General features: G+C 46.8%; 2 protein-coding genes across 2 annotated transcripts in view; one reads left to right on the forward strand and one right to left on the reverse strand.

Annotated features, from left to right (window-relative positions):
* The window catches only part of LOC144497032 (uncharacterized), a 410,838-nt gene extending 405,045 nt beyond the window's left edge, over positions 1-5,793 (reverse strand). Inside the window, exon 1 of the mRNA XM_078217749.1 lies at positions 5,734-5,793. The gene's annotated coding sequence lies outside the window, so the exon portion shown is untranslated. The remainder of the gene's footprint in view (positions 1-5,733) is intronic.
* Positions 5,794-18,681: 12,888 nt separating this feature from the next.
* On the forward strand, positions 18,682-23,552 carry LOC144497723 (uncharacterized). The gene is made up of 3 exons (XM_078219163.1): positions 18,682-19,464; positions 20,265-20,415; positions 20,506-23,552. The coding sequence occupies exons 1-3, from the start codon at positions 18,682-18,684 to the stop codon at positions 21,390-21,392; spliced, it is 1,821 nt and encodes a 606-aa protein (XP_078075289.1). The 3' UTR covers positions 21,393-23,552.
* The last annotated feature ends 3,973 nt before the right edge of the window (positions 23,553-27,525 follow it).

A 27,525-nucleotide genomic window follows, 5' to 3' on the forward strand; every position in this document is an offset into this window, starting at 1 on the left:
AATGTAAATGACTCCGACCAAGGTGTTTTTTCCCTTGTTTTTTATTTCCACCCAGATTATTTCAACATGTTGACCCTTAGTGTCAACATCATTCCAGCATATTCCCCACCACAGAATTCAAGCTAACTGGCTTATAGTTTCCTACTTTATGCCTCTCTCCCTTTTGAATAGGGGTGTCCCAGAGACTTTTTAATCCTATTAATTTATTAAATAACCTCTCCCAAGTAATGGTTGTTGCAGCAAGTTGCTCTGCATTAACTAGAGTTTTTGGAAAATCTTCAACATTCTCTACTGTGAAAATAGAGGCGAAATATTGGTTCAGTGTCTCCAACATCTCTGTATTCCCCATTAATACCTCACCAGTATCGTCCTCTAAAGGGCCAACAATTAATTTAGCTATTCTCTTCCTCTTTATATACTTGTAGAAGCCTTTGGCATCTGTGATTATGTTTTCTGCTAATTTCCTTTTGTAGTTCATCTCAGCTCTTTTGATTCTTTTTTTAGTCAGCTTTTGCTGAACGTTAAAGTTCCCCCAATCCTCTAGCTTGCTACTAACTTTTGCAGTTTGGTATGCCCTAGATTTTGCCTTTATGTCCTCTTTGACTTCCTTATCTGGCTATGGAATGTTTTTTCTTCCTTTTACAATTCCTCTTCCTCTCAGGAACATAATTGAGAGGTATTCAATATCTTCCTGAACATCCACCATTGTTCTTGCACTCAATTTTTTGTGCCAGTTTATTTGGGCCAACTCTTCCCTCAGGCCTGTATAATTACTTCTGCCTAACACTAAAACTCTCATATGGCACTGTCCATTCTCTTGTTCAATCTGAATCTGAAATTCTATCATGCTGTGAGCACTCTTTCCAACATGATCTTTAACAACTAGACTATTACGGACTTGTTGAGGCTTCCCCAGTCTCACTGTATGTATGCTTCACGCCGCTTCCAACGCGGGCCCCACGGCTACAACACCCGAAATCTTACCCTGTCCCTTGCAAAACAAGGGACCGGAGGGAGGACTGGTGTTGTGGAACGAGGGGGAGATTGTATATGAAAATGTGAAACATGAGGTCGTACCTGTCCTGATTGATATTTCAGGAATTCAGGTGCCAGAGTATTGCTCGGAGCAGACACAAGACATGTACCGAATGTTGGGGAGGGAGACCATAAAATGGGCCATTGACTCAATGGGGGCTACACATTACAGGGGAAACACAAACACATACAGGAATAAAAGGGACATTGTCAATGACATATTCGCGGCGTTAAACACAGGATCCACAGTGGTTAACTCTATTGACATCCAGGGCCTTAACAACAAAATTGAACAACTAAAGGGGGTGATGAAGAACATCTTACGGCGGTCACTAGACCAACAGGCTGAGCAAACCTTTCTAGGGGAAGCGGGCGCCCACATCCAATTCGATGGGATTGCAGTACTAGAAGTGCACGCCCGGACCATTAACCGCCTCATAGACAGGGAGAGGGAGGACACTGCCCGGGTACAACAGGGACAGCTATGCCATGCGTATGGTCAGTGGATGGTAGCACAAGTACGACACAATCTGGACCAGGTACACAGGGGGGTGGTGCCCGACTGGATCGACAGCGCCCAGCTAGCGCAACTCGCAGATCAGAAGGGGATGCTGGATGACCGGACCCTGAGAGGGATGACACGGGTGTATCCAGTGATCCCCGACTGCGAGGTTAGTGAGGGCACCGGGATAGGAATGGTTCTGTTGGTTCCGACAGTCACACTGGACGCTGGGCCATTCCCTATCTTCCGGATTGAAAACATTGGTGTTGTTAGGAGCAATACCTCCCTCCGCTACCACATAACCGAAACCACGGCCATCTCCAGGCATGGTATAATGTCCAGTGTCTCTCTCGCAGGGTGCAAACAGCGGGGAGAGATCACCATCTGTCCCCACCCACTGAGACAAGGAGAGGTGGCAGAGTGTGGGTTTAACCGGACACAGGTCTGCACCCTAGAAATTACACCCATAGATCCACACTTCGCCCGGGCAGGATACGGAGGACGGGGTAGATACTGTGTGGCCACCACACGTACATCATTTATATACAATGGTCTACCATGCCCAATCCCCAACCCAAACTTCTGTTTCACCCCGCGCAGACCAGTCACTATAGGTCAGGCTCACATCACCAATATCCGAAATAGACAGTAACTTTTAATGCCACAGACCCTCTAAAGGATAACTTAAAAGACTATCAGGAACCCGAGCAAGCCCCCATCCCACACCTGACTGAAGTTCTAAGGGAGCTCTGACTCAAAGTAGGACACTCCGTCCGTTATACCATCAGCTACAATCACATATCAAAACCTTGGAGCAGGACACCGAAACGGCATTGCAAAGCCAAACATGGGCACAGAAGGTGTGGGACTGGGATCTAAACGTAACCATTCACCCCTGGATCCGAATCATTTCACATCCACTGGTTGTCATCCAACTCATCTTAGCACTTTCCTGGGGAGTAGCGACATGCTACACATACCGCCAGCGGAAGAAAACGAAATCACGTAAAAACTTAGTTAGGACAATTGGCGTGGTCGGACAGTTAACAAATCGGGAGGATTACTCCCGCATACACTTAATTTGACAAGCTCCCGGGGCTCCCCCAAACTGTACGACTGCAGCGTGCAGAGGCAGGGAGCACCGGACACAAATTTGTCAAAAGGGGAAGAAAATTGGTCTGAGGGAGGTGGAACAAGTCCACTCCCAACCGACAGGGGGGAACTGTAAGCGGACACAAATTTCTGTGATTCCTTAGATAAATATTTCTCAGAATAAAATCAAATAAATGGAACAGGACAAAGCAGCACCCAGGCACAAAGTGTGAACAGACAAGCAGGTCTTTTAAAACGCAGAAACAAGGCTGACAAAATGACTCAGGAATTCACATTAGCATTTAATTAAATTGGCTCCAAGGATATCAGGAAGCCCTTATCAAACACTTCAGAAGATCTCTGAGACCTGGAAGACTTCCTGATATCCAATTAAACACCTATTGTATAAGAAACTCCGGAGATCTCAGACAATTATCACCTCCCTAGACTGGGCAATCACCAGACTTAACACATCAACTCCGCACCTAAAAACCCATTAAACAGGATGACCATATCAGAACACCATAAACAAACCATTTACACATCAACCACAGAATGGTCAGAGTCAAATATTGTAAACAAAACATTAACATTTGAATCATACAAAGTGTCAAAGTTCGAGTATAACTGTAGCCCATTGCGGCAGGCCTTCAGAGTGCTTTCGGGACAGTGCTGTTTGTGTGTCCTGATTGCACCTCCGTCGACGTTAATAAAGCTGTACCGCTGTTGAACCTGACTCTGAGTCCGAAGTGGTCATGTTCGCCCACTCGCGCTAACACAAGTTTTATTATTCTTTATTTGCCTGTCACACACTCTCAGTTGTATGTGCGAAATAGACAAACACTCCAGGTAAGACGATAAGACATAGGAGCAAAATTAGGCCACTCGGCCCATCAAGTCCACGCCGCCATTCATGGCTGATATTTTTCTCATCCCCATTCTCCTGTGAAGAAGGGAAAGGGTTAATGTTTTTTGTACCTAGAATGTATCACAAACATAACCCTTCATTGTGGCTAATCTCCTTAGGTTTATACTGATTTTTACATTAATACAAGTTATTCATTGTTTGTACTGCTTCTGACATTAATACCAGTTAACTTTTATTCTTATAACAATAGATAGTCAATGTAAATGTGAATGTGTTGGTGCAGTCTTACCTTCCCTGCAGGTTTGTGTGTGGTTTGCGGAAGAGAAGCAATTCCATGATGTGGAGCGCGATATCAGCCGTTTGAAGAGCAACTCCCGCTGGGGCAGCTGAGAGTGCGCTGGGAACTTCAAAGAGAAACCGCGGGAAGAACAGGAAACCACAGCCTGCTTCGTGACCTAAGAATACCAGATACCTCTGGTTTATGGTCCGAAGCTATAAATGTATTTTTAGTTTGTAACTGGTCTGGAAGCTTGCTTCGTGACCAGCAGTTGTAAATGTATTCTGAGTCGTGACTGATCTGGTGTTTGCGTCGTGACTGGTGCTGGGAGCCATGCTGTATAAATGTCCCCACTTTTCTGTGTTCAGAGAGAACTTTGGCTTCCGCCTTCAGGAGTCAAGTTCTCCTGCAAGCTTGTGAGAATAAAGCCTTAATGTATTTTGACTCAGACCAATGTCAGGTATATTTTACCTACAACACCTGCCTTTTCCCCATAACGCCTGATCCCCTTATCAATCAAGAACCTATCTATTTCTGTCTTAAAGACACTCAATGACCTGGCCTTCACAGCCTTCTGCGGCAAAGAGTTCCACAGATTCACCACTCTCTGGCTGAAGAAATTCCACCTCATCTCTGTTTCAAAGGATCATCCCTTTAGCCTGAGGTTGGCCCCACTGGTTCTAGTTTTTCCTACTCGTGGAAACATCTTCTCCACGTCCACTCTATCCAAGCCTTGCAGTATCCTGTAAGTTTCAATAAGATCCCCCCATATCCTTCTAAACTCCAACGAGAACAGACCCAGAGTCCTCAACTGTTTCTCATACGACAAGCTCTTCATTCCAGGGATCATTCTTGTGAACCTCGTCTGGACCCTTTCCAAGGCCAGCACATCATTCCTTAGATATGAGGTCCAAAACTGCTCACAATAATCCATATGGGGTCTGACCAGAGCCTTATACAGCCTCAGAAGTACATCTCTGATCTTGTATTGTAGCCCTCTCGACATGAATACTAACATTGCATTTGCCTTCCTAACTGCTGACTGAACCTGCACATTAACCTTAAGAGAATCTTGAACAATGACTCCCAAGTCATAGAAATCATAGAAACCCTACAGTGCAGAAGGAGGCCATTCGGCCCATCGAGTCTGCACCGACCACAATTCCACCCAGGCCCTACCCCCACATATTTTACCCGCTAATCCCTCTAACCTACGCATCCCAGGACTCTAAGGGGCAATTTTTTTAACCTGGCCAATCAACCTAACCCGCACATCTTTGGACTGTGGGAGGAAACCGGAGCACCCGGAGGAAACCCACGCAGACACGAGGAGAATGTGCAAACTCCACACAGACAGTGACCCGAGCCGGGAATCGAACCCGGGACCCTGGAGCTGTGAAGCAGCAGTGCTAACCACTGTGCTACCGTGCCGCCCTTATAAAAGTCCCTTCGTGTTTCTGATTTCCTAAGCTTTATCCCATTTCAAATAGTCTATGCCTCCATTCCTCCTTCCAAAGTGCATAACCTCACACTTTTCCATATTGTATTCCATCTGCCACTTCTTTGCCCACTCTCCTAACCTGTCCAAGTCCTTCTGCACCTCCCCCTGCTCCCTCAATACTACCTGTCCCTCGACATATCTTTGTATCATCTGCAAACTTAGCAACAGGGGAAATGTAAATTCAATGGAGCTTTTGAAATTTCTCCCCTTGTTCCAAACTTATCTGAAACAGACTGAGCAGGAACTGCAGGAAACTAAAGAAAATATTGCTTCAGTGATTGAAGGGTTCTGGTTTATCCTGGGAAATTAGATACACTGCACTTATTCAGACTTCACATCCCAAATCCAAGCCCAGGCTTTTGGGAAAGGCCAAGGCCTTCAGGTAAAGTCTTTAAAAAAGAAATTAAAAGACATTTCAATAAATGCGTCTCTGCCCCTCCCAGATAATTACACCTCACCTTTTCATATTCAGTAATGACCCATCAACAAAACTCAGCCTGTAAATCAGAAGGGAAATGCTTCCAATAAACACACTCAATATCCAACACACAGCTCCAATCAAACAGCTCAGTGCTCTGATTGATGAATCTCACAGCCAATCAGTGAGAGAGGCAACAGTAGCCGCGGCAGCAATGACCACATCAATCACTTGACTCCACCAATCACAGGATGGGGCGGGGTTTTACTGACCACTGATGATGTGGCGATGCCGGCGTTGGACTGGGGTGAACACAGTAAGAAGTCTCACAACACCAGGTTAAAGTCCAACAGGTTTATTTGGTAGCAAATACCATAAGCTTTCGGAGTGCTGCTCCTTCATCAGATGGAGTGGAAATGTGCTCTCAAACAGAGACACAAAATCAAGTTACAGAATACTGATTAGAATGCGAATCCCTACAGCCAACCAGGTTCAACCTGTTGGACTTTAACCTGGTGTTGTGAGACTTCTTACTGTGTTCACTGATGCTGTCAAAGCGGCTGAGTTTTTCCAGTAATTTCTGCTTTCGGTTCTGATTCCAGCATCCGCAGCATTTTGCTTTTATTTTACTGACAGCCACTTTCTCGGCAGACTCTCACCCGGTGGGAACTACATTACCCATGCTGCATGTGGTCGGACCTGTAAGAAGTCTCACAAAAACAGATTTATTTGGCAGCATTAGCTTTCGGAGCCTCAGACTCCTTCATCAGGTGAGTAAGAACTTGTGTTCACAAACAGGTCATATAAAGACACAAACTCAATTTCCAAGATAATGGTTGGAATCCGAGTCTTTACAGGTAATCAAGTCTTAAAGGTACAGACAATGTGAGTGGAGAGAGGGTTAAGCACAGGTTAAAGAGATGTGTATTGTCTCCAGCCAGGACAGTTAGTGAGATTCTGCAAGCAGAGGCAAGTTGTGGGGGTTACAGATAGTGTGACATGAACCCAAGATCCCGGTTGAGGCCGTCCTCATGTGTGCGGAACCTGGCTATCAGTCTCTGCTAAGTGACTCTGCGCTGTCATGTGTCGTGAAGACAGCCTTGGAGAACGCTTACCCGAAGATCAGAGGCCGAATGCCCGTGTCTGCTGAAGTGTTCCCCGACTGGAAGGGAACATTCCTGCCTGATGATTGTTGAGCGGTGTTCATTCATTCGTTGTCGTAGCATCTGCATGGTTTCCCCAATGTACTATGCCTCGGGACATCCTTTCCTGCAGCTTATCAGGTAGACAATGTTGGCCGAGTCGCAAGAGTATGTACCGTGTACTTGGTGGATGGTGTTCTCCTGTGAGATGATGGCATCCATGTCGATGATCTGGCACGTCTTGCAGAGGTTGCTATGGCAGGGTTGTGTGGTGTTGTGGTCACTGCTCTCCTGAAGGCTGGGTAGTTTGCTGCGGACAATGGTCTGTTTGAGGTTATGCGGTTGTTTGAAGACAAGAAGTGGGGGTGTGGGGATGGCCATGACCAGATGTTCGTCTTCATCAATGATATGTTGAAGGCTCCGGAGAAGATGTTGTAGCTTCTCTGCTCCAGGGAAGTACTGGACGATGAAGGGTACTCTGTCCGCCGTGACCCGTGTTTGTCTTCTGAGGAGGTCAACCTGATGTCTACCTGATGCGCTGCAGGAAAGGATGTCCCAAGGCATGGTACATTGGGGAGACCATGCAGATGCTACGACAACGAATGAATGAACACCACTCGACAATCACCAGGCAGGAGTGTTCCCTTCCAGTCGAGGAACACTTCAGCAGTCACGGGCATTCAGCCTCTGATCTTCGGGGTAAGCATTCTCCAAGGCGGCCTTCACGACACACGACAACGCAGAATCGCTGAGCAGAAACTGATAGCCAAGTTCCGCACACATGAGGACGGCCTCAACCGGGATCTTGGGTTCATGTCACACTATCTGTAACTCTCACAACTTGCCTGGGCTTGCAAAATCTCACTAACTGTCCTGACTGGAGACAATACACATCTCTTTAACCTGTGCTTGGCCCTCTCTCCACTCACATTGTCTGTACCTTTAAAGACTTGATTACCTGTAAAGACTCGCATTCCAACCATTATCTTGTAAATTGAGTTTGTGTCTGTATATGACCTGTTTGTGAACACAAGTCCTCACTCACCTGATGAAGGAGACTGAGACTCCGAAAGCTAGTGCTGCCAAATAAACCTGTTGGACTTTAACCTGGTGTTGTGTGTCTTCTTACTGTGCTTACCACAGTCCAACACCGGCATCTCCACGTCCCCAACCAGCACAGCAAGGAGCAGCAGTATGGAATCAGGGAAGAGGCAGCCCGCGGTGTCTGATGGGAGTTGTAGTTCTGCCGCGCGCAGCGGCGGTTGGTTCCCAGCGATCTTTCACAGTGCTCAGCAAAAGTATATACCAGTGATAAGGAAGGACTGTAGAAAAAGAGATAGTAAGAAGTAAAATAAACCTGTTGGACTTTAACCTGGTGTCGTGAGACTTCTTACTGTGTTTACCCCAGTCCAACACCGGCATCTCCACATCATGACTACCATCGACACCGAAAAAGAGATAATCAGCCATGGATATCTCAGGAAATAAAGGAGGGTATCAAATTGAAAGAAAATGCATACAAAGTGGCAAAGATTAGTGGGAACCTTGAGGATTGGGAAATCTTTAAAGGTCAGCAGAAAGCCACGAAAAAACCTATAAAGGAAAGTATGATGGATTATGAGAGTAAACTAGCTCAGAATATAAAAAAAGATAGCAAAAGTTTCTACAAATATATAAAACGAAAAAGAGTGGCTCAAGTAAACATTGGTCCTTTAGAGGATGAGAAGGGGGATGTAACAACTGGAAATGAGGAAATGGCTGAGGCATTGAACAGGTATTTTGTGTCAGTCTTCACAGTGGAAGATATAAAATGACATGCCAAAAATTGATGACAGGAAAGCTATGGCAGGTGAGAACCTAGAAACTATAATTATCACAAAAGAAGTAGTGTTGGGCAAGTTAATGGGGCTAAAGATGGACGAGTCTCCTGGTCCTGATGGAATGCATCCCAGGGTACTAAAAGAGATGGCGGGAGAAATAGCAAATGCTCTAGTGGTAATTTACCAAAGTTCGCTGGACTCGGGTGTGGTTCCAGCAGATTGGAAAACAGCAAATTTGACACCACTGTTTAAAAAAGGAGGGAGACAAAAGGCGGTAACTAGAGGCCGGTTAGCTTAACTTCTGTAGCAGGGAAAATGCTTGAATCTATCATCAAGGAAGAAATAGCGAGACATCCGGACATAAATTGTCCCAATGGTAAGACGCAGCATGGGTTCATGAAGGGAAGGTCATGTTTGACTAATTTGGTGAAATTCTTTGAGAACATTACATGTGCAGTGGACAATGAGGAACCTGTGGATGTGGTGTATCTGGATTTCCAGGATGTATTTGACAAGGTGCTGCACCAAAGACTGCTACATAAGATAAAGGTGCACAGTGTTATGGGTAATGTATTAGCATAGAGGATTGGTTAAATAACAGAAAGCAAAGAGTGGGGGGTAAATGGGTGTTTTTCTGGTTGGCGATCAGTGACTAGTGGTGTGCCTCAGGGATCAGTGTTTGGACTGCAATTGTTTATGATTTACATAGATGATTTGGAGTTGGGGACCAAGTATAGTCTGTCAAAATTCGCAGATGACACTAAAATGAGTGGCACAGCAAAGTGTGCAGAGGATGCTGAAAGTCTGCAAAGGGATATAGATAGTCTAAGTGAGTGGGCGAGGGACTGGCAGATGGAGGACAATGTTGGTAAATGTGAGGTCATCCATTTTGGTAGGAATAACAGCAAAATGGATGATTATTTAAATGGTAAAAAATTGCAGTATGCTGCTGTGCAGAGGGACCTGGATGTCCTTGTGCAAGAATCACAAGGAGTTGGTTTGCAAGTGCAGCAGGTAATTAAGAAGGCAAGTGGAATTTTGTCCTTCATTGCAAGCGGGATGGAGTTTATAAACAGTGAGGTCATATTGCAGCTGTATAAGGTGCTGGTGAGGCCACATCTGGAATACTGTGTACAATTTTGGTCTCCTTACTTGAGAAAGGATATACTAGCACTGGAGGGGGTGCAGAGGAGATTCACTAGGTTGATTCTGGAGTTGAGAGGGTTGGCTTATGAGGAGAGACTGAGTAGACTGGGGCCATACTCATTGGAATTCAGAAGAATGAGGGGAGATCTTATAGAAACATATAAGATCGTGAAGGGAATAGATAACCAGAAGCAGGGAAGTTGTTTCCACTGGCGGGTGAAACTAGAACTTGGGGGCATGGCCTCAAAATAAGGGGAAGCAGATTTAGGACTGAGTTGAGGAGGAACTTCTTCACACAAAAGGTTGTGAATCTGTGGAGTTCCCTGCCCAGTGAAGCATTTGAGGCTACCTTATTGAATGTTTTTAAGGCAAGGATAGGTACATTTTTGAACAGTAAAGGAATTAAGCGTTATGGTGAGCGGGCGGGTAAATGGAGCCGAGTCCACAAAAAGATCAGCCATGATCCTATTGGATGGTAGAGCAGGCCCGAGAGGCCAGATGGCCTACTCTTGCTCCCAGTTCTTATGTTCTTATGTTCGGGAGCTGGAATGTGAGGATGCGCGAGCCCGAGCGGCTGAATCGAATTGAAAAGCAGAGATTGACCCTTGGTAGGAACCAGAGCGATGGCGGTGGGAAGATTCACCATTGCAGGAGATTCTCTGCATACAACTGAAGAGGATAAAGTCACACAAGTCACAACAGTCCCACTGACTGGACAACACAGAAGAGTTGCAGGAGGAGGATAGTGTGGTTGGCCATGTCAAAGGCTGCAGAAAGGTTGCTTCTCTCTCCACAGATGTTTCCTGACCTGAGGATTTCCAGCATTTTCTGTATCCCTGTCTAATGCCCAGCATTCACAGGATTTTGTCCCATTGGATTCCAAGAGCTGGCTGTGTGCACTTCAAGGAAATGTAGACTGAGTTGATTTGATGGAGTTTTGAAAATAACAACAGTTTGTCTTCATGACTTCATGTGGACAAATTATTTCAATTGGAGAGGTTAGGGAGGACCAAAGGCCATATTTACCAGTTGTGCAAAGGCAGAACTACACATTCATCAATCATTAAAAGTAACAAGGCAGTTCACCAAGGACATTTTATTTCTTTAAAAAATCAAACAATAACACTGGGATCTACTTTTGGAGGAAAAGAATTGTAAAGCAGGAAAGTGATGTTGAACTTGTCTGGAACCTTGTTTAGATCATACTTAGATCACTGGGCACAGTTCAGATCAACATAATGGAAAAGAACAGAAAGGAACTGGAGCAGGAAAAGCATTGAAAGAATGATATTGAGAATTGAGTGAACAGGATAGCACTCTTTTCCTGAGAAATAGAAAGCTGGGGAGGGAGTGGTTTGTTTATTGAAATTTTTTAAATGATGAATTATAAAACAAAGAACTTGGGAGCAAATGGATTGAAGATGTTCCCACCTGTTTGGGGGAGTCCAATACTAGGATCTGGAAGTATTAGATGGTCACTAATAAATCCGATCAGGAATTCAGGAGAAACTTCTTTCCCAAGATAATGATTGGAATGTAGAACTTGCTCCCACAGGGAATTGTTGTGGAAATGGTTTTGATGTATTTGATGGGAAGTCAGATAAATAGATGAGGGAGAAAGAAATAGAAGGATCTGCTGATAGGGTGATATAAAAAAGATAGGGAGAAAGTTCATGTGGAGCATAAACACTGGTAGAAAGCAAAAACTTTTAAAGTTTCCTGACGAATCTTTATTTGAAACATGGCAGTGTGTTCTCATTCTCAGTAACCTGTTTGCAATCTAAACCAAATGCTCTTTGTAAACAGAAATTACGGTGCCCTAAACCCACATTCTTTTCCACAGACAGAACATCAATCTATTGACCTGTCCCTGTGCTTTAAAAAATAGAGTCAAAACAAAATAAATGCTGGAAATACTCAGTTGGTCAGGCAGTGTCTGTGGAGACAAATAAAAGTAATGTTTTAGCTCAAGATACTTCATCAGAAACAAGGCTTGATGTTTGCTCACTTTGTCAGAGAAGAACTTCTGCTCTCACCAGGACCGTACCCCACCTCCACCGCCCCATCTCTCCCATCTTCCCATTCTGATTGCCACACTGTGGTAAACCACAGTTATCTGTTATCTGTTGTGGTTAACCACTGTTAGTTAGTACCTGTTATTACCTGTATATGTGGCACATCCCTGTCGGCTCCTCCCCCTGGTCCGGGTATAAAGGTGATGGCTCCTCCCCCTAGCCTTTAGTACGGACCAGATCTCCGACAGGGATGGCTCCAAGTCCTTGTTAATAAAAGCCTATTTGTTCTTGCTCACAACTCGTCTTTGCTTGATTGATGGTGCATCAATTTTAATAACAAGATTTTAAAATGGAGCAGATGTTAAAACCCGACAGATTGAATCTGGATCCTCAAACTGTAGGAGCGTCTAACACGTTTGATCATTGGCTGAAATGCTTCGAAGCCTACATCAACGCCTCCACTGCTGTCCGTACGGATGCCAACAAACTACGCGTGCTCCACGGCCGGGTAAGCGACGGAGTATATTCTACAATTCGGGACACAGAAAGTTACAAGGACGCCATCGAACCTTTAAAGGGCCAGTATAACAAACGGCCTAATGAAGTTTATGCGAGACACCTCCTCGCTACGCGCAGACGGCAGCCAGGAGAATCAGTTGACCAGTTCCTGTGCGCGTTGCGACTGCTTGCCCGGAACTGCAACTGTAAGAGTGTGACTGCCACCCAATATACAGAGGACTTAATCAGGGATGCCTTTGTCACGGGCATCGGGTCGACCTATATCCGGCAACGGCTACTGGAACAGGGTGCGCTGGACTTAAAGAAAACTGTGGAACTGGCCGAATCCTTCGAGGTGACCTCCCAATATCTCGAGGCCGACTCACCAGACCACGTGGGCGCATCGTGGACACCGCAGCTGTCGCTACCCCTGTACTCGGGAGGGCCACAGACCTACGCTGCACCACGTCTCACCGGTGATCTGACCGCTGCAGCAGCCTCTGGAGGCCCGAAGTGCTACTTCTGCGGCCTGGGTAAGCACCCCCGACAACGCTGCCCGGCGAGGGAGTCGTTCTGCTCTGCGTGTGGGAAGAAGGGACACTATGCCAAAGTCTGCCGAAAGTCCACCTCCAAATCCACGAGCGCTGCGTGTGACCAGTGGAGGCCGCCATCTTGGACGATCCCGGCCACGTGCGACCCACGGGGGCCGCCATCTTGGATGACTCCGGCCACGTGCGACCCGCGGGGGCCGCCATCTTGGACGACTTCGGCCACGAGCAACCAGCAGGGGCCACCATTTCCTACCTCATCAGCCCCCTATGGGTATCTGCAAGACTCAACGGTGGCATCGGTTACCCTGGACCAGTCCAAGCCTCATCGACTCGCCAAGTCCATGATGGACATCGAGGTAAACGGGCACAGGGAGCATTGTTTGTTTGACAGTGGGAGTACGGAGAGCTTCATCCACCCTGATACGGTGCGCCGATACGCCCTTTCCGTGTGGCCCATCAAGCAAACGATCTCCATGGCATCGCAGTCCTGCTCTATAAATGTCCTCGGCTGCTGCGTGGTGACCCTGAAGGTGCAGGGCACAGTATACGATAACTTCAGGCTCCTCGTGCTGCCACATTTCTGCGCTGCTGTACTACTGGGGCTAGATTTCATGACCCATCTGAAGAGTGTCACTACACACGGTATAATGGGGCTTTTTCCCCGCTCTCTGTCTGCAATCAGCGGCGTCTAAATTGCCCACCGCGCACCACCTGCAGTCTCTTGACCCTTAAAATCACCCCTCCCTCCTTGTTTGCGAATCTCATTCCTGACTGCAAGCCCATCGCCACCAAGAGCAGGCGGTATAGTGCTGAGACAGGGCCTTTCTCAGGTCCGAAGTCCAGCGGCTCCTCAAGGAAGGGATCATCGAGGCCAGTACCAGTCCCTGGAGAGCACAAGTGGTAGCCGTTAAGACTGGGGAGAAACACAGAATGGTCATTGACTACAGTCAGACCATTAATCGATACACGCAGCTGGATGTGTACCCTCTTCCCCGCATATCTGACATGGTCAACCAGATTGCACAATATCGGGTGTTCTCCACCATTGACTTGAAGTCGGCATACCACCAGCTCGCTATCTGTCCGGAGGACCGCCAATATACGGAGTTCGAGGCGAATGGTCGCTTTTACTTCTTCCTTAGGGTCCCTTTTGGCGTCACCAACAGGGTCTCGGTCTTCCAGCGTGAAATGGACCAAATGGTAGACCAGAATGGGCTGCGGGCCACCTTCCCGTACCTGGTTAACGTCACCATCTGCAGCCATGACCAGCAGGACCACGATGCCAACCTCCACAGATTCCTGCACATGGCTAGCCTCCTTAACCTGATCTACAATAAGGAGAAGTGCGTATTCCGTACACACCGCCTCGCCATCCTCGGGTACGTAGTGGAGAATGGAGTCAACGGCCCCGATCCCGACCGCATGTGTCCCCTCCTGGAACTTCCCCTCCCCACTAGCCTCAAAGCACTGAGAAGATGCTTGGGTTTCTTCTCGTACTATGCACAGTGGGTCCCCAACTATGCGGATAAAGCCCGTCCGCTCATAAAATCCACCTCTTTTCCCCTGACGGCAGAGCCCGTCTGGCCTTCGACCGCATCAAAGCTGACATCGCGAAGGCCACGGTGCACGCGATAGACGAATCCATCCCGTTCCAAGTGGAGAGCGATGCGTCTGACTTCGCCTTAGCTGCCACCCTTAACCAGGTGGGCAGACCCGTGGCCTTCTTTTCACGAACCCGCCAAGGCCCCGAAACTCGACACTCCTCTATCGAAAAGGAAGCCCAAGCCATCGTGGAAGCTGTACGGCACTGGCGCCACTATTTAGCTGGTAAACGGTTCACCCTACTCATGGACCAACGATCCGTTGCCTTCATGTTCAACAATACACAGCGGGGCAAGATCAAGAATGATAAGATATTGCGGTGGAGAATCGAACTCTCCACCTACAATTACGATATCTTGTACCGGTCCGGGAAGCTCAATGAGCCACCTGATGCCCTGTCCCGTGGAACATGTGCCAGTGCGCAGGTGGACCGGTTGCAGGCTCTTCACAACGACCTCTGCCACCCGGGGGTCACCAGGTTTTTTCACTTCATTAGAGCCCGTAACCTGCCCTACCCAGTTGAGGACGTCAGGTCTATAACTCGAAATTGCCAGGTCTGCACGGAATGCAAGCCGCACTTCTACGGACCAGACAGGGCACACCTCATAAAAGCCACCCGCCCCTTTGAACGCCTAAGCATTGACTTCAAAGGCCCCCTTCCCTCATCTGATCGCAACATATATTTCCTCAATGTCATTGACGAGTACTCACGTTTTCACTTCGCGATTCCCTGCCCAGCTATGTCCTCGGCCACAGTCATCAGGGCCCTGCGCAGCCTCTTCACTCTGTTTGGTTTCCCCAGCTATATCCATAGTGACCGGGAATCTTCCTTCATGAATGATGAACTGCGACGGTACCTGTTCTCCAAAGGTATAGCCTCAAGTAGGACTACTAGTTACAACCCCTGGGGAAATGGACAGGTGGAGAGAGAGAACGCAACAGTCTGGAAGACCATTTTACTAGTGCTACGGCCTATAGGCCTTCCAGTCACCCGCTGGCAAGAGGTCCTACCGGAGGCACTACACTCCATTAGGTCCCTCCTGTGCACGGCAACCAATGCCACCCCCCACGAATGGATGTTCGTGTTCCCCAGGAAGTCTTCCTCAGGGACTTCACTACCATCATGGCTGGCATACCCGGGCCCTGTCCTGCTTCGGAAGCATGCCAGGACCCGTAAGTCTGACCCCCTGGTCGAAAGGATTCAACTCCTCCACGCCAACCCCCAGTATGCCTATGTGGCGTACTCCGATGGGCGGGAGGACACGGTATCTATCCGAGACCTAGCACCCGCAGGTGACTCGGGGACCACTATGGCCCCCAACCCCTCACCTCCAATCCCCAACTTTGTCCCTACCACATCAGAACCACTATTCACTCCTCTCACCCCCCGTATACAGCTCGCCTGAGCCCCAGGAGTCATCACCACACACTCGACGATCTGACGAGACTACCGATGACAACAATGTCCTGGTGCTTGAAACAACACCGCGACCTGAACCTACATCGGAACCGGCACTACGGCGGTCGCAGCGGCAGAGCAAGCCCCCGGATAGACTGAACCTGTAAATATTGCTCATTCTGCCTCACCACCGACGGATTCTTTTTTTAAACGGGGGTGAATGTGGTAAACCACTGTTATCTGTTATCTGTTGTGGTTAACCACTGTTAGTTAGTACCTGTTATTACCTGTATATGTGGCACATTCCTGTCGGCTCCGCTCAAGACTCCTCCCCCTGGTCCGGGTTTAAAGGCGATGGCTCCTCCCCAACGCCTTTAGTACGGACCAGATCTCCGACAGGGATGGCTCCAAGTTCTTGTTAATAAAAGCCTATTTGTTCTTGCATACAACTAGTCTTTGCTTGATTGATGGTGCATCACACACTCACACCAAATGCCCCTTGTTCTCTTTCCTCAGAGTTGGTCCCCCTGGAGTCAATTTCCAAGTCACAGTCACTCCCCAAGTCACAGTGTTAATCCCAGAGCACGGAATCACACTCAAAGTCATTCTGCAATATTCAGTGTCGCTCCCCAAGCACTGGCTCAATTTCTTCCCCAATCTCAGCTCTTTTCCTTCTGCCAGTGCCCCATTCTTTCTGCTCTGCAAGTTTTGTATTCGCTGCCTTGAATGCTGTGGATCTTTCTCTTATCTACTGTCATACACATCCCACACTGATGTTGTCAGTTTGAAAGCCTCCGAGGATGAAGAATGCTATTCCCACATTAGAAATCTCTGTCAAACATTTATCGGGAGAAACTGAGACAGCAGCTGCAATAAGTGAGGTTTTATTCAGATGGGACAATGACAAGTTTAAATCCCCACCTGATCTGCTGCTCAAAGTTGCCTCCGTTTCACCGGTCAGTTTCCCAAGCTTCAGGAAACTCATGTTACTCCAGAAATATTAGGATTGGCTGTGAGAGACGCCAATCAGAGAGCCCACCCACTCTGCCCATTCCCTCCTCTTCCTCTTTCACAGCTGTTTCACTTCCTGTAGGGACTGAAAACCAAGTGAGGAGATGGTGAGTGAAGGAGCAAGATTCATTCGGATGATGAATTATCCTGACTCATGTTGATGGATTATTACTGAATATGATGAGAAGGTGAGGTGTAATTATCTGGGAAGTGCAGAGTGTCTGAGGATTCTTACTGATTTCCTATTGTTGACTGTGTGTGTGCTGGGAGGCGGTTATTATCTGTGGACTTGAATTTTGATGTGGAGATGCCGGCGTTGGACTGGGGTGAACACAGTAAGAAGTTTAACAACACCAGGTTAAAGTCCAACAGGTTTATTTGGTAGCAAAAGCCACACAAGCTTTCGGAGCTCTAAGCCCCTTCTTCAGGTGAGTGGGAATTCTGTTCACAAACAGAGTTTATAAAGACACAGACTCAATTTACATGAATAATGGTTGGAATGCGAATACTTACAACTGATCAAGTCTTTAAGAAACAAAACAATGGGAGTGGAGAGAGCATCAAGACAGGCTAAAAAGATGTGTATTGTCTCCAGACAAGACAGCCAGTGAAACTCTGCAGGTCCACGCAACTGTGGGGATTACAAATAGTGTGACATGAACCCAATATCCCGGTTGAGGACGATATCTCCCAAATCTCCCAAAAACGAGGACGGCCTCAACCGGGATATTGGGTTCATGTCACACTATTTGTAACCCCCACAGTTGTGTGGACCTGCAGAGTTTCACTGGCTGTCTTGTCTGGAGACAATACACATCTTTTTAGCCTGTCTTGATGCTCTCTCCACTCACACTTTTGTTTCTTAAAGACTTGATTAGTTGTAAGTATTCGCATTCCAACCATTATTCATGTAAATTGAGTCTGTGTCTTTATATGCTCTGTTTGTGAACAGAATTCCCACTCACCTGAAGAAGGGGCTTGGAGCTCCGAAAGCTTGTGTGGCTTTTGCTACCAAATAAACCTGTTGGACTTTAACCTGGTGTTGTTAAACTTCTTACTGACTTTAATTTTTACAGTTTCTCGTGGGGATGTTGCACAGTCGAAACGGAAGTTTCATTAAAGATTTTACCCGAAGGCCTCGGCCTTTCTCAGAAGCTTGGGCCTGGATTTGAAAGATTTTCCCTGTGCCGTGGCTGATAGCTGAATTTGGGATGTGTGATGTTTTCGCCGAATATTTTTTGAAAACAAGGGAGGAATTTCCAATTTTCCATTCTGTTAAAGCAGTGTGTTAGTTACTGAGCAGTCAACCCTTCAGCAAATGAATACTGTTTCCTTTTCCTGTTTTACAGAAAGATTGCAGCATACTACACCAGAGAATACAGAGAGGATAGGTACTGCAGGTAGATCCTGACCAACCAAAAAATAACTGCATAACTTTGGGAGATATTCCGTCCCTTCCCAGCGTTGCTCGATTATAGAGCAAGTTGGGCAATGAAGCTATCATCTGGAAATCAATCAGGTCAGGGGAGCTTTGACACACATCAGACCAAAACCTGGTTAGTGGTGTGGACCTTCCATCAGAACCAACCATTCTGAAGGTTCAGCTGTGGGTGATTGGTGAGGGTGAGATGAACTCTGAGAGGGCTCCAAGTGTGGTGAGAGCTTCAATCATTCATTGAGCTTCATGAATCATTGACTCATTGCTACTGATGAGAGGTTGTTCAAGTGTGAGGAGGGCTCCACAGGATATTAAGATCTTCTAAGGAACATTTGTTACAACTACTGTTAGGACAAGGGCAGCCACATGGAAGGGAAACGAGTCAGGTGTGATGTTAGTGATAAATTCTTCTCACAATCATCGATCCTCCAACAACACGAGCAAGTTCACACAGGGGAGAAACCTTTCCCATGTGACATGTGTGATAAATCATACACATGGTCATCAAGCCTCAATGTGCACAAACGCATTCACACAGGAGAGAAACCCTTCACGTGCAAAGTGTGTGATAAATCATTCTTAAAATCTTCAACTCTCCATCAACACCAGCGCATTCACACAGGGGAGAAACCATTCATCTGTGAGGTGTGTGACAAATCATTCTCAAGATCTTCAACCCTTTGTCGGCACCAATGCATTCACACAGGGGAGAAACCCTTCAAATGTGAATTTTGTGAGAAAGCTTTCTGTCAATCCTTCCATCTTCTATCACACCAGAGGATTCACGCAGGAGAGAAACCCTTCAACTGCAAGGTGTGCAAAAAAACATTCTCAAAGTCATCGACCCTCCAGCAGCATCAACGTGTTCACACAAGGGAGAAACCCTTCAACTGTGATATTTGTAAGAAAGCTTTCTGCCAATCCTCCCATCTTCTATCACACCAGAGAATTCATACAAGAGAGAAACCCTACGCATGCGAGGTGTGTGACAAATCATTCTCAAAGTCATCAACCCTCTGTCAGCAGCGACACATTCACAAAGGGGAGAAACCCTTCAAATGTCATTTTTGTGAGAAATCATTCTCATGGCCAATAGACCTCCACAGACACCAATGTGTTCATACTAGGAAGAAACCCTTCCCGTGCAAGGTATGTGACGAATTATCCTTGGTGTAAGCAAGGAGCCAATGAGTCCGAGATATTCTCATGTATGGTATGTGACAAATCATTCCCCGAGTCACCTTCCCTCTGCACACAGCAGCACATTCACACAGGAGACAAGCCATTCGCATGTATGGTATGTAATAAGTCATTGTCAGTCCTCTGCACACACCAGTGAAAAACCAATCATATGTGAGAATGCACGACAAATCATTCTCATGGTCATCAGACATCGGCACATTCACACTGCTTGCAGCTCACCTGCTTCCCTTACACTGAGTGTTGTTAACCTTCCACTGCTCACACAGGGGAGCTGTCCTTCCAAAGCACTGACTATCTTGTACGGAACCTGTCCTCCAGTGTCTGTCTCCAACTTCTACCACCATCAGTCCAATTGTTTCAAAAGATAAATTTAATCTTTGATCAAATCGCCAAACATCAACAAAAGAAGACATAAATTTGTAGAGAAATTCCTGCTTCTGGACAGATTTCCCTTGATGGACAAGAGCGATATATATATTTTAATATTAAATATATATGCATATTGATTTTTGAAATATTAAATCATTGTTTTTGAGCTGAAAATAGAGAATTATCTTACGTTTTTTTAAACAAACTTTGATGTGGTTTTCAATGTAGTCTTGGAGATGGCTCTGCCTTTGTCATAATATTGATTTCTAATCAGAAGTCCCCCTGGGTGCAGGCTGAAAGCTGTCTCCAGCATTCGGAAAATGTGTCACAAGACAGCCTTGATTTCTCGTTTGTTTTCATTTCTTCCTTTGGTAAAGCTGGCCCAGAATGCTCAGGAGTGGTCATTGACTGGAGGATGGGTTCCGTACATCAAGGAATTGACAGAACAGAAGACGTTCACGAGGAGGAGGTTTGGCCTCTCCAACCCCACGATAACGAATGGTGGATCAGATATGGGGATGAGCAAAGGTGATGTAAGCAGCTGAATATTAAAGCCATCAGGAACAGAGTTAATTTGCGTGACAAAAGATAATAATTGTGATTTTCTTCCTCTACCAGATACACAGGTGTCCATGGGCACGTCAGATAATAATGGAGGAGAGTTGGCAGCAGCATCCAAGATTCCTGAAAGGGCTGATGAGGAAGGGATGGAGGTGAATACCTCACAGCAATGTGGCATGGCAGCTGCAGTGGAGGAGGGAGAGGAGTGTCTGGAGGGTGAGATGTTTGATTTGGAAGGTAGTGTTGATGTGTTCAAGTTAAATATTGTGGCTTGTGTGAAGGAGGAGGCCTGTGATGCTCTGGCTGCTGTGGTGGAGGGAGGGTGCTCAAAACATTCCAGAGTTGAGGAGCCTGTGGCTTTGGGAGCAGAAGCTCCACCGTCTCGACAAGCACATGGACAACACCAGGCCCATGCTGCTATTGAAGAAACTGAAGATAACCTGCAACCTCTTGCACGCTCACATCAGGAACAGGTTCAAAGTATGGAGAGTTATCAGGCCACTTCTAACTTGCTTCCGCAAACTCTGACTGAATTTAAGACAGATGTTAGCCAGAATCTGCAAAGAAACAATGAGATTCTTCAGCATCATTTGCAGGAAAACAATGAAAATCTTCAGCAACACCTGCAAAGAAACAATGAGGTTCTTCAGCATCATCTACAAAGAAACAATGAGATTCTTCGGCATCATTTGCAGGAAAACAATGAAAATCTTCAGCAACACCTGCAAAGAAACAATGAGATCCTTCAGCAGCAGAATGAGGTTCTTTGTCAGCTTCTGCAAAGAAGCAATGAAACTTTGAGTGAAATGAGGCAGATTCTGTCTCAGATTGTAGCGCCTGCACCTTCTGGCCGGCAGCAGCCCAGTGCAGAAACATCTGTAGGACATACCTCTGATGCAGAAGAGGTCATGTCACACAAACAGAAGAGATACAGGAGGAATTAGGGCCCCTTCTTCCAACACTATCACTCTTCCTCATTCTTCACCCTCTGTTTTATTATGAGGGATATTCTCTCTCCTTTTCGTCTGGAGTTTTGCCACAACACAGACCCTCTCCATTGTGACAAAAATAGTATAAAATGTTCAAATCTGGACTCCATGATCACCGCATTTCCCGTTTTCCTGGGGTCAAGAATTGGCTGGGCTGGGGTTTGCACATTTCATAGAGGCAGTTGTCCATCAAAATCAGCAGCTGCCTCCACTTTTGTGTTCTGAAACCAAGGATAGTTTTAAAGGATTTATAATTGTATGGATAAACATTAAAAATAAGGCCTAGTCTCTCAGCTATGCTCTAAGAAAGCAGCATGCTTTAATGACTATCGTCCGGTGGCTCTGACATCCATCATTATGAAGTGCTTTGAAAGGCTAGTCATGGCATGAATCAATTCCAGCCTCCCAAACTTCCTGAATCCACTACAGTTTGCCTATCACCGCAACAGGTCCACCGTCTCCCTGGCCCTGCACTCAACCCTGAAACACCTAGATAACAAAGATACCTATGTCAGACTCTCATTTATTGACCAAAACTCAGCCATCAACACAAACCAGACTCCCATCCATTGACTCTGTCTACACTTCCTGCTGCCTCGGCAAAGCAGCCAGCATAATTAAGGATCCCACGCACCCCAGACATTCTCTCTTCCACCTTCTTCCATCGGGAAATAAAATCAAAAGTCTGTGGTCACGTACCAACTGGCTAAAGAACAGCTTCTTCCCTGCTGCCATCAGACTTTTGAATGGACCTACATCGCACTAAGTTGATCTTTCTCTACACCTTAGCTATGACTGTAACACTACATTCTGCACTCTCTCGTTTCCTTCTCTATGAACGGTATGCTTTGTATAGCGCAAGAAACAATACTTTTCGCTGTATGCTAATACATGTGACAATAATCAGTCAAATTCAATCAAAGAAAAGCCATACAATAGAGTACTGGTTAAGATAGCCAGTACCAGAAATCTAAGATCTAAGGAAACTGGAAAAGTGAAGAAAGGTTTCCATGAGGTCTGAAGTTAAAGGAACAAAGGAATGGGGAGTAGAACAGGGTACTGCTCATTTTAAGTCACAGAAATGAGAAGGGATTGCTAGAGAAAGGGTTCTACAGTAATCCTAAAGTTTGAAATGTCTTATTACATCTGGGAAACAAATTCTGAAATAATTGGGAAGAAAGCATTGGCTAGATATCAATTTGTGCAACAGTGGAAGACAGTCAAAGCAAAGAAATCATAGAAGGCTTGGTACAAATTCCTGGAATCTTAGATTTCTGGCACTGGCTATCTTAACCATTACTCCATTATGTGGCTTTTCTTACAGCGCAGATGAGAAACTAGACCTTATTTTTAATGTTTATCCATACAATTATAAATCCTTTAAGACTGGCATTGGTTTCAGAACTCAAGTGGAGACAGCTGTTGATTTCGATGGACAATTGCTTCTATGAAAGACATCCTTTGAGATTACTAAAATTAGGCAATGAATGTTTTTGGAAAGTGTATAAACCCATTGCAAATGAGAGACCATTGAAACTTAGAAACAGTTATTAGAAGTGTCAAGGTGAATTGTCAAAGGATCTGTCAAGCTCAAACAACATTTACAACTCCTGTCTTTAATTCTTGGAAGAAACTGGAGTGTTAAAATGATTGCCTTTCATTGTGTATGATGACATAACCTTTAGGGATTGACTGGAGTAGTTCTGCATGACATTATCACAATTGTGTGCTTGCAATTTCAGTTTGATTTCCAGCTCCAAGTGATTTAGGACACCTTGAAGTTGGACTATAAATTTCATTGTTTTTGTTGGGTATTATCCAATTGATTTAAAACATTGCTACTGCATGGGATAATGAAGTTGAAGGAATAGAAATGTAGTAATTTTTAAAAATGTTTTTTAAATGAATACATTTTCAGAAAAATAAAGTCCGCAATAGACATTTGGAATTTTATTTTATTAAACCTTGGCATGGGTCCTGAGGTCTGCCCATTGTGGTAAATGGAAGAGTTAACATTGGTAGTGTAAGGGCAATGGGTGGGTGCAAGGAATGGACTGGTTTGAATTGCCACTAATTGGCATAGGGACTATCTGAACTGGGTGGGGAGTGGCAGAGGATCTCATGGAGGGTGTGAGAGAACAAAGAACAAAGAACAATACAGCACAGGAGGTTATCAGATTTTTTATTTGTTCATGGGATGTGGGCATCACTGGCAGGGCCTAAGGTCAGTGATGAGTCAATCACATTGTTGTGGATCTGGAGTCACATACAGGTCAAACAAGGCGAGGACAGCAGATTCCCATTCCTAAAGGAAATTAGGATTTTTACGACAAGTGGCAATGGTCATCTTTCAACATTTAATTCCAGATTTTTTTGGGGGGGAGGTGGATTCAGATCTGGGTGCCAGAGCATTACCCTGGATCTCAGGATAACTAGTCCACTGACAATACCACTTTACAACTGCCTGGAAGGCATAGGATGACACAGAGGGTGTGGTGGAGTGCCTTGTTGGGGGGAGGGGGGCGGCGGGAAGAGTGCATTGTTTGGCATGGATGGGATGGGGGGAGTGAGTGAGGGATGGTGTTTCTTTTGATCTTCGATTCAGTCCTGTTTCTCTGAGACAGGCCTTCCACCTAGTCCGCCTCCTCATATATTGTTCAGCGTGCAGTACACTAGGATGATTGTGACCATTCTCTCCCTCTCTCTCTCTTTTTCTCTGGGGAATACTGTGATCCATCCCCAGGTGCTTCTTCAACATCCCGCTAGCTTCCTTCTGTGAGCTGCCTCAGAGCGACACAGGCATCAATAAACAAGTAACCCAAACACAAAGACACCATTGACACCTTCAGCTCCAATCACTTACCGCTTTAAATCAAATCAAACTTTCAGGCTGTCAGTTTACATGGGGAAAGCATTCTGTCTGGAGCCTTGGTTCTTAACCCCTGATAAACTGAATCTAAAACAACAGAAATTTTGACCTGTAACTTCCGGCCCGAAATGCAGGGTTAAGTTGATTAAGCGTCGCACCTGTGCATGGGACATCACAGAAGTCCCAGCGGATGTGCATGTGTGCTGAAAGAGCGCCAGTTTTGAACCTCCGATTGAGGTTCTGAAAGCTGCCAGTCCTGAAACGCTAAGCTGAAATTGTGCTGAAACCTCCCCCACTTGTGCTGTTGTTAGATGAGTTTTTGCCCTTATTTATTTGCTCTTTTATTTTTTTGTCTAGCTGCAGCGTGTAGAGGCAGCAGACATTCTTTGCGTTGTTTTTTTTTGTACATGTTTCAAAAAGTTGTTTAACATACAAGTAAAGCACAGAAAGTGAAAGAATGAGCCCGATTTTACCATTTTCATTCTAAGTGCCGAATCTGGGCGTATTGCAGATCTGATTTAGAAATCTGCTTTCAGGCACCCCCATTCGCACTCAGCCATCTCCAGTCCCATTCGCGCTGTGGGCGGGGCTTAGCGCAGCCGAAACGATCGGAGCTCTGAACTGCGCATGCGCAGTTGGAAAAATATTTGAAAAAGCGCGCCCGTTTCAGATCACTCCCGAGCCACAGAAAGCGGCCCGGGAGCGAAAAGTGGGAGTGATGGCCCCCACACACATCACTGTCCCCCTTATCAACCCCCCCCCCCACTACCCACACATATCACTGTCCCCCTTATCCACCCCCCCGCACTACCCACACACATCACTGTCCCCCTTATCAACCCCCCCCCACTATCCACACACATCACTGTCCCCCTTATCAACCCCCCCCACTACCCACACACATCACTGTCCCCCTTATCAACGCCCCCCCACTACCCACACACATCACTGTCCCCCTTATCAACCCCCCCCGCACTACCCACACACATCACTGTCCCCCTTATCAACCCCCCCCCACTACCCACACACATCACTGTCCCCCTTATCCACCCCCCCACTACCCACACACATCACTGTCCCCCTTATCCACCCCCCACTACCCACACACATCACTGTCCCCTTTATCCATCACCACCACTACCCAGACACATTACTGTCCACCTTATCCACCCCCCCCTCCACTACCCACACACATCACTGTCCCCCTTATCCACCCCCCGCCTACCCAGACTGATTGCCACCCCTGCCCCCTCCCCTCCCCACCGATCGCCCGCAGAGTGGTAGCAGACCTCCTGAAACCCCCACCAGGGATTCATCTGCCCCCCCGCCCTCCCCCCCCCCCCCCCCCCCACCAGAGATCCATCTGCCTCCCCCCCCCACCTCGAGATACATCTTACCTGCCTCCCTCCTCTCCCCCCCACCGCCCCCCCCAGACAACGATCTGGCCTCACTCCCCCCACCCCCCCGACAACAAACTGGCCTCCTTCACCTCCCCTCCCCCCTCCCAGAGAATGGTTTGGCCTCTCCCTCCCCTCCAGAGGAACATCTGACCCGCCTCCTCCTCCCCCACCCCCCCCATCACCAGACAACGATCAGCAGCCCCCCCACCCCCCCCACCACGAGACAACGGTTGGCCCTCTCACCACCCCCTCGCCAGAGGCACATCTGACCCGCCTCTCCCCCCCCCCCACCTCCGCCACCACTGATCTGAGTCAGAGAGCTGTTGGAAACACTGAACGCGCTCTTCAGAAGCTGGATCACCCGATTCAGACTTTTATTTAGCAGGTCCATTGCGGCGCGGTTCCGGATTGGCAAACGCCTTGGTAAAGAGGGAAATGCTGATAAAGTTGGGTGGGCAGTTCATTAATTCAATTTAAACGCATGCAAATGCATTTAAATGGCCGTTGCACCTGTTGCGCCATTGCAAGAGCAATTCAGGGAGTTGGGTAGTAGGCTAAAAAGCAGGGCCTCTAGGATAATGATCTCTGGACTACTCCCAGTGCCACGTGCTAGTGAGGCTAGGAACAGGGAGATTGTACAGCTGAACGCGTGGCTAAAGGACTGGTGCAGGAGGGAGGGTTTCAAATTTGTGGATCACTGGGAAGTCTTCAAGAGAGGATTGCACCTATACAAGAAGGACAGGTTACAACTAAACTGGAGAGGCACGAATATCCTAGCTGGGTGTTTTGCTGGTGTGGTTCGGGTGGGTTTAAACTAATGTGGCAGGGGGGTGGGGATCAGAACAATAGGTCAATAAGCATAGAGGCTGGGGCCGAGGTTGGGGCCAAGACAAGGCTATCTAAGAGGAAGAGCATTCTGGGTGAGGATGACCTCAGTGGGCCTGGAGGTCTGGAGTGCATCTGCTTCAATGCAAGGAGCGTCACGGGCAAGACAGACAAGCTTAGAGCCTTAATGCTTGTGCGGAACTTGGATGTGGTTGCAGTGACGGAGACTTGGTTAAAAGAAGGACAGGACTGGCAGCTGAATATTCCGGGGTATAAGTGTTTTAGGCGAGACAGAGGAGGGGCTAGGAGAGGTGGGGGAGTAGCAATGCTGGTTAGGGAGCATATTACAGCGGTACAGAGGGTGGACAATTTGGAAGGGTCAGGTAACGAGTCACTGTGGGTGGAGCTCAGAAACAGGAAGGGTGCAGTCACAATGCTGGGGGTATAGTACAGGCCTCCCAACAGCCCACGGGAAGTTGAGGAACGGATATGTAAGGAGATTCTGGACAGGTGCAGAAAATATAGGGTTGTTGTAGTGGGAGACTTTAATTTCCCTTGTATAGACTAGAAATCGCTTGGGGCTGGGGGCCTGGACGGGGAAGAATTTACAAAATGCGTACAGGAAGGTTCTTTGGAACAATATGTTGACAGTCCAACTAGAGAGGGGGCTATACTGGACCTAGTACTGGGGAATGAGCCCGGTCAGGTCATCAAAGTTTCAGTCGGGGAACATGTGGCAAATGGTGACCACAATTCTGTAAACTTTAGGACAGTAATGGAAAAAGATGAGTGTTATCCTATGGGTAAGGTGCTGAATTGGGGGAAGGCTAACTACAGCCGGATTAGGCAGGATTTGGTGGCTGTTGATTGGGAGAGGCTGTTCGAGGGTAAATCCACATCTGGCATGTGGGAGTTCCAAGGTGAGCAAAAATGGGAACTAAACATTGAGGGCTATTCAGTTTTTAGGAAGGACAGACAAAAAGGGAAAGGTCGT

This window comes from Mustelus asterias, chromosome 8 (genome assembly GCF_964213995.1).
Source record: "Mustelus asterias chromosome 8, sMusAst1.hap1.1, whole genome shotgun sequence".
Lineage (NCBI taxonomy): Eukaryota > Metazoa > Chordata > Chondrichthyes > Carcharhiniformes > Triakidae > Mustelus > Mustelus asterias.

Coding starts and splice junctions, on each gene's coding strand:
- LOC144497723 (XM_078219163.1), top strand. CDS start 18,682: ATGGAAGGGAAACGAGTCAGGTGTGATGTTAGTGATAAATTCTTCTCA. Junction 19,465..20,264: donor AGAAACCCTTCCCGTGCAAG/GTATGTGACGAA, acceptor CCTTTGGTAAAG/CTGGCCCAGAATGCTCAGGA. Junction 20,416..20,505: donor AGATATGGGGATGAGCAAAG/GTGATGTAAGCA, acceptor TTCCTCTACCAG/ATACACAGGTGTCCATGGGC.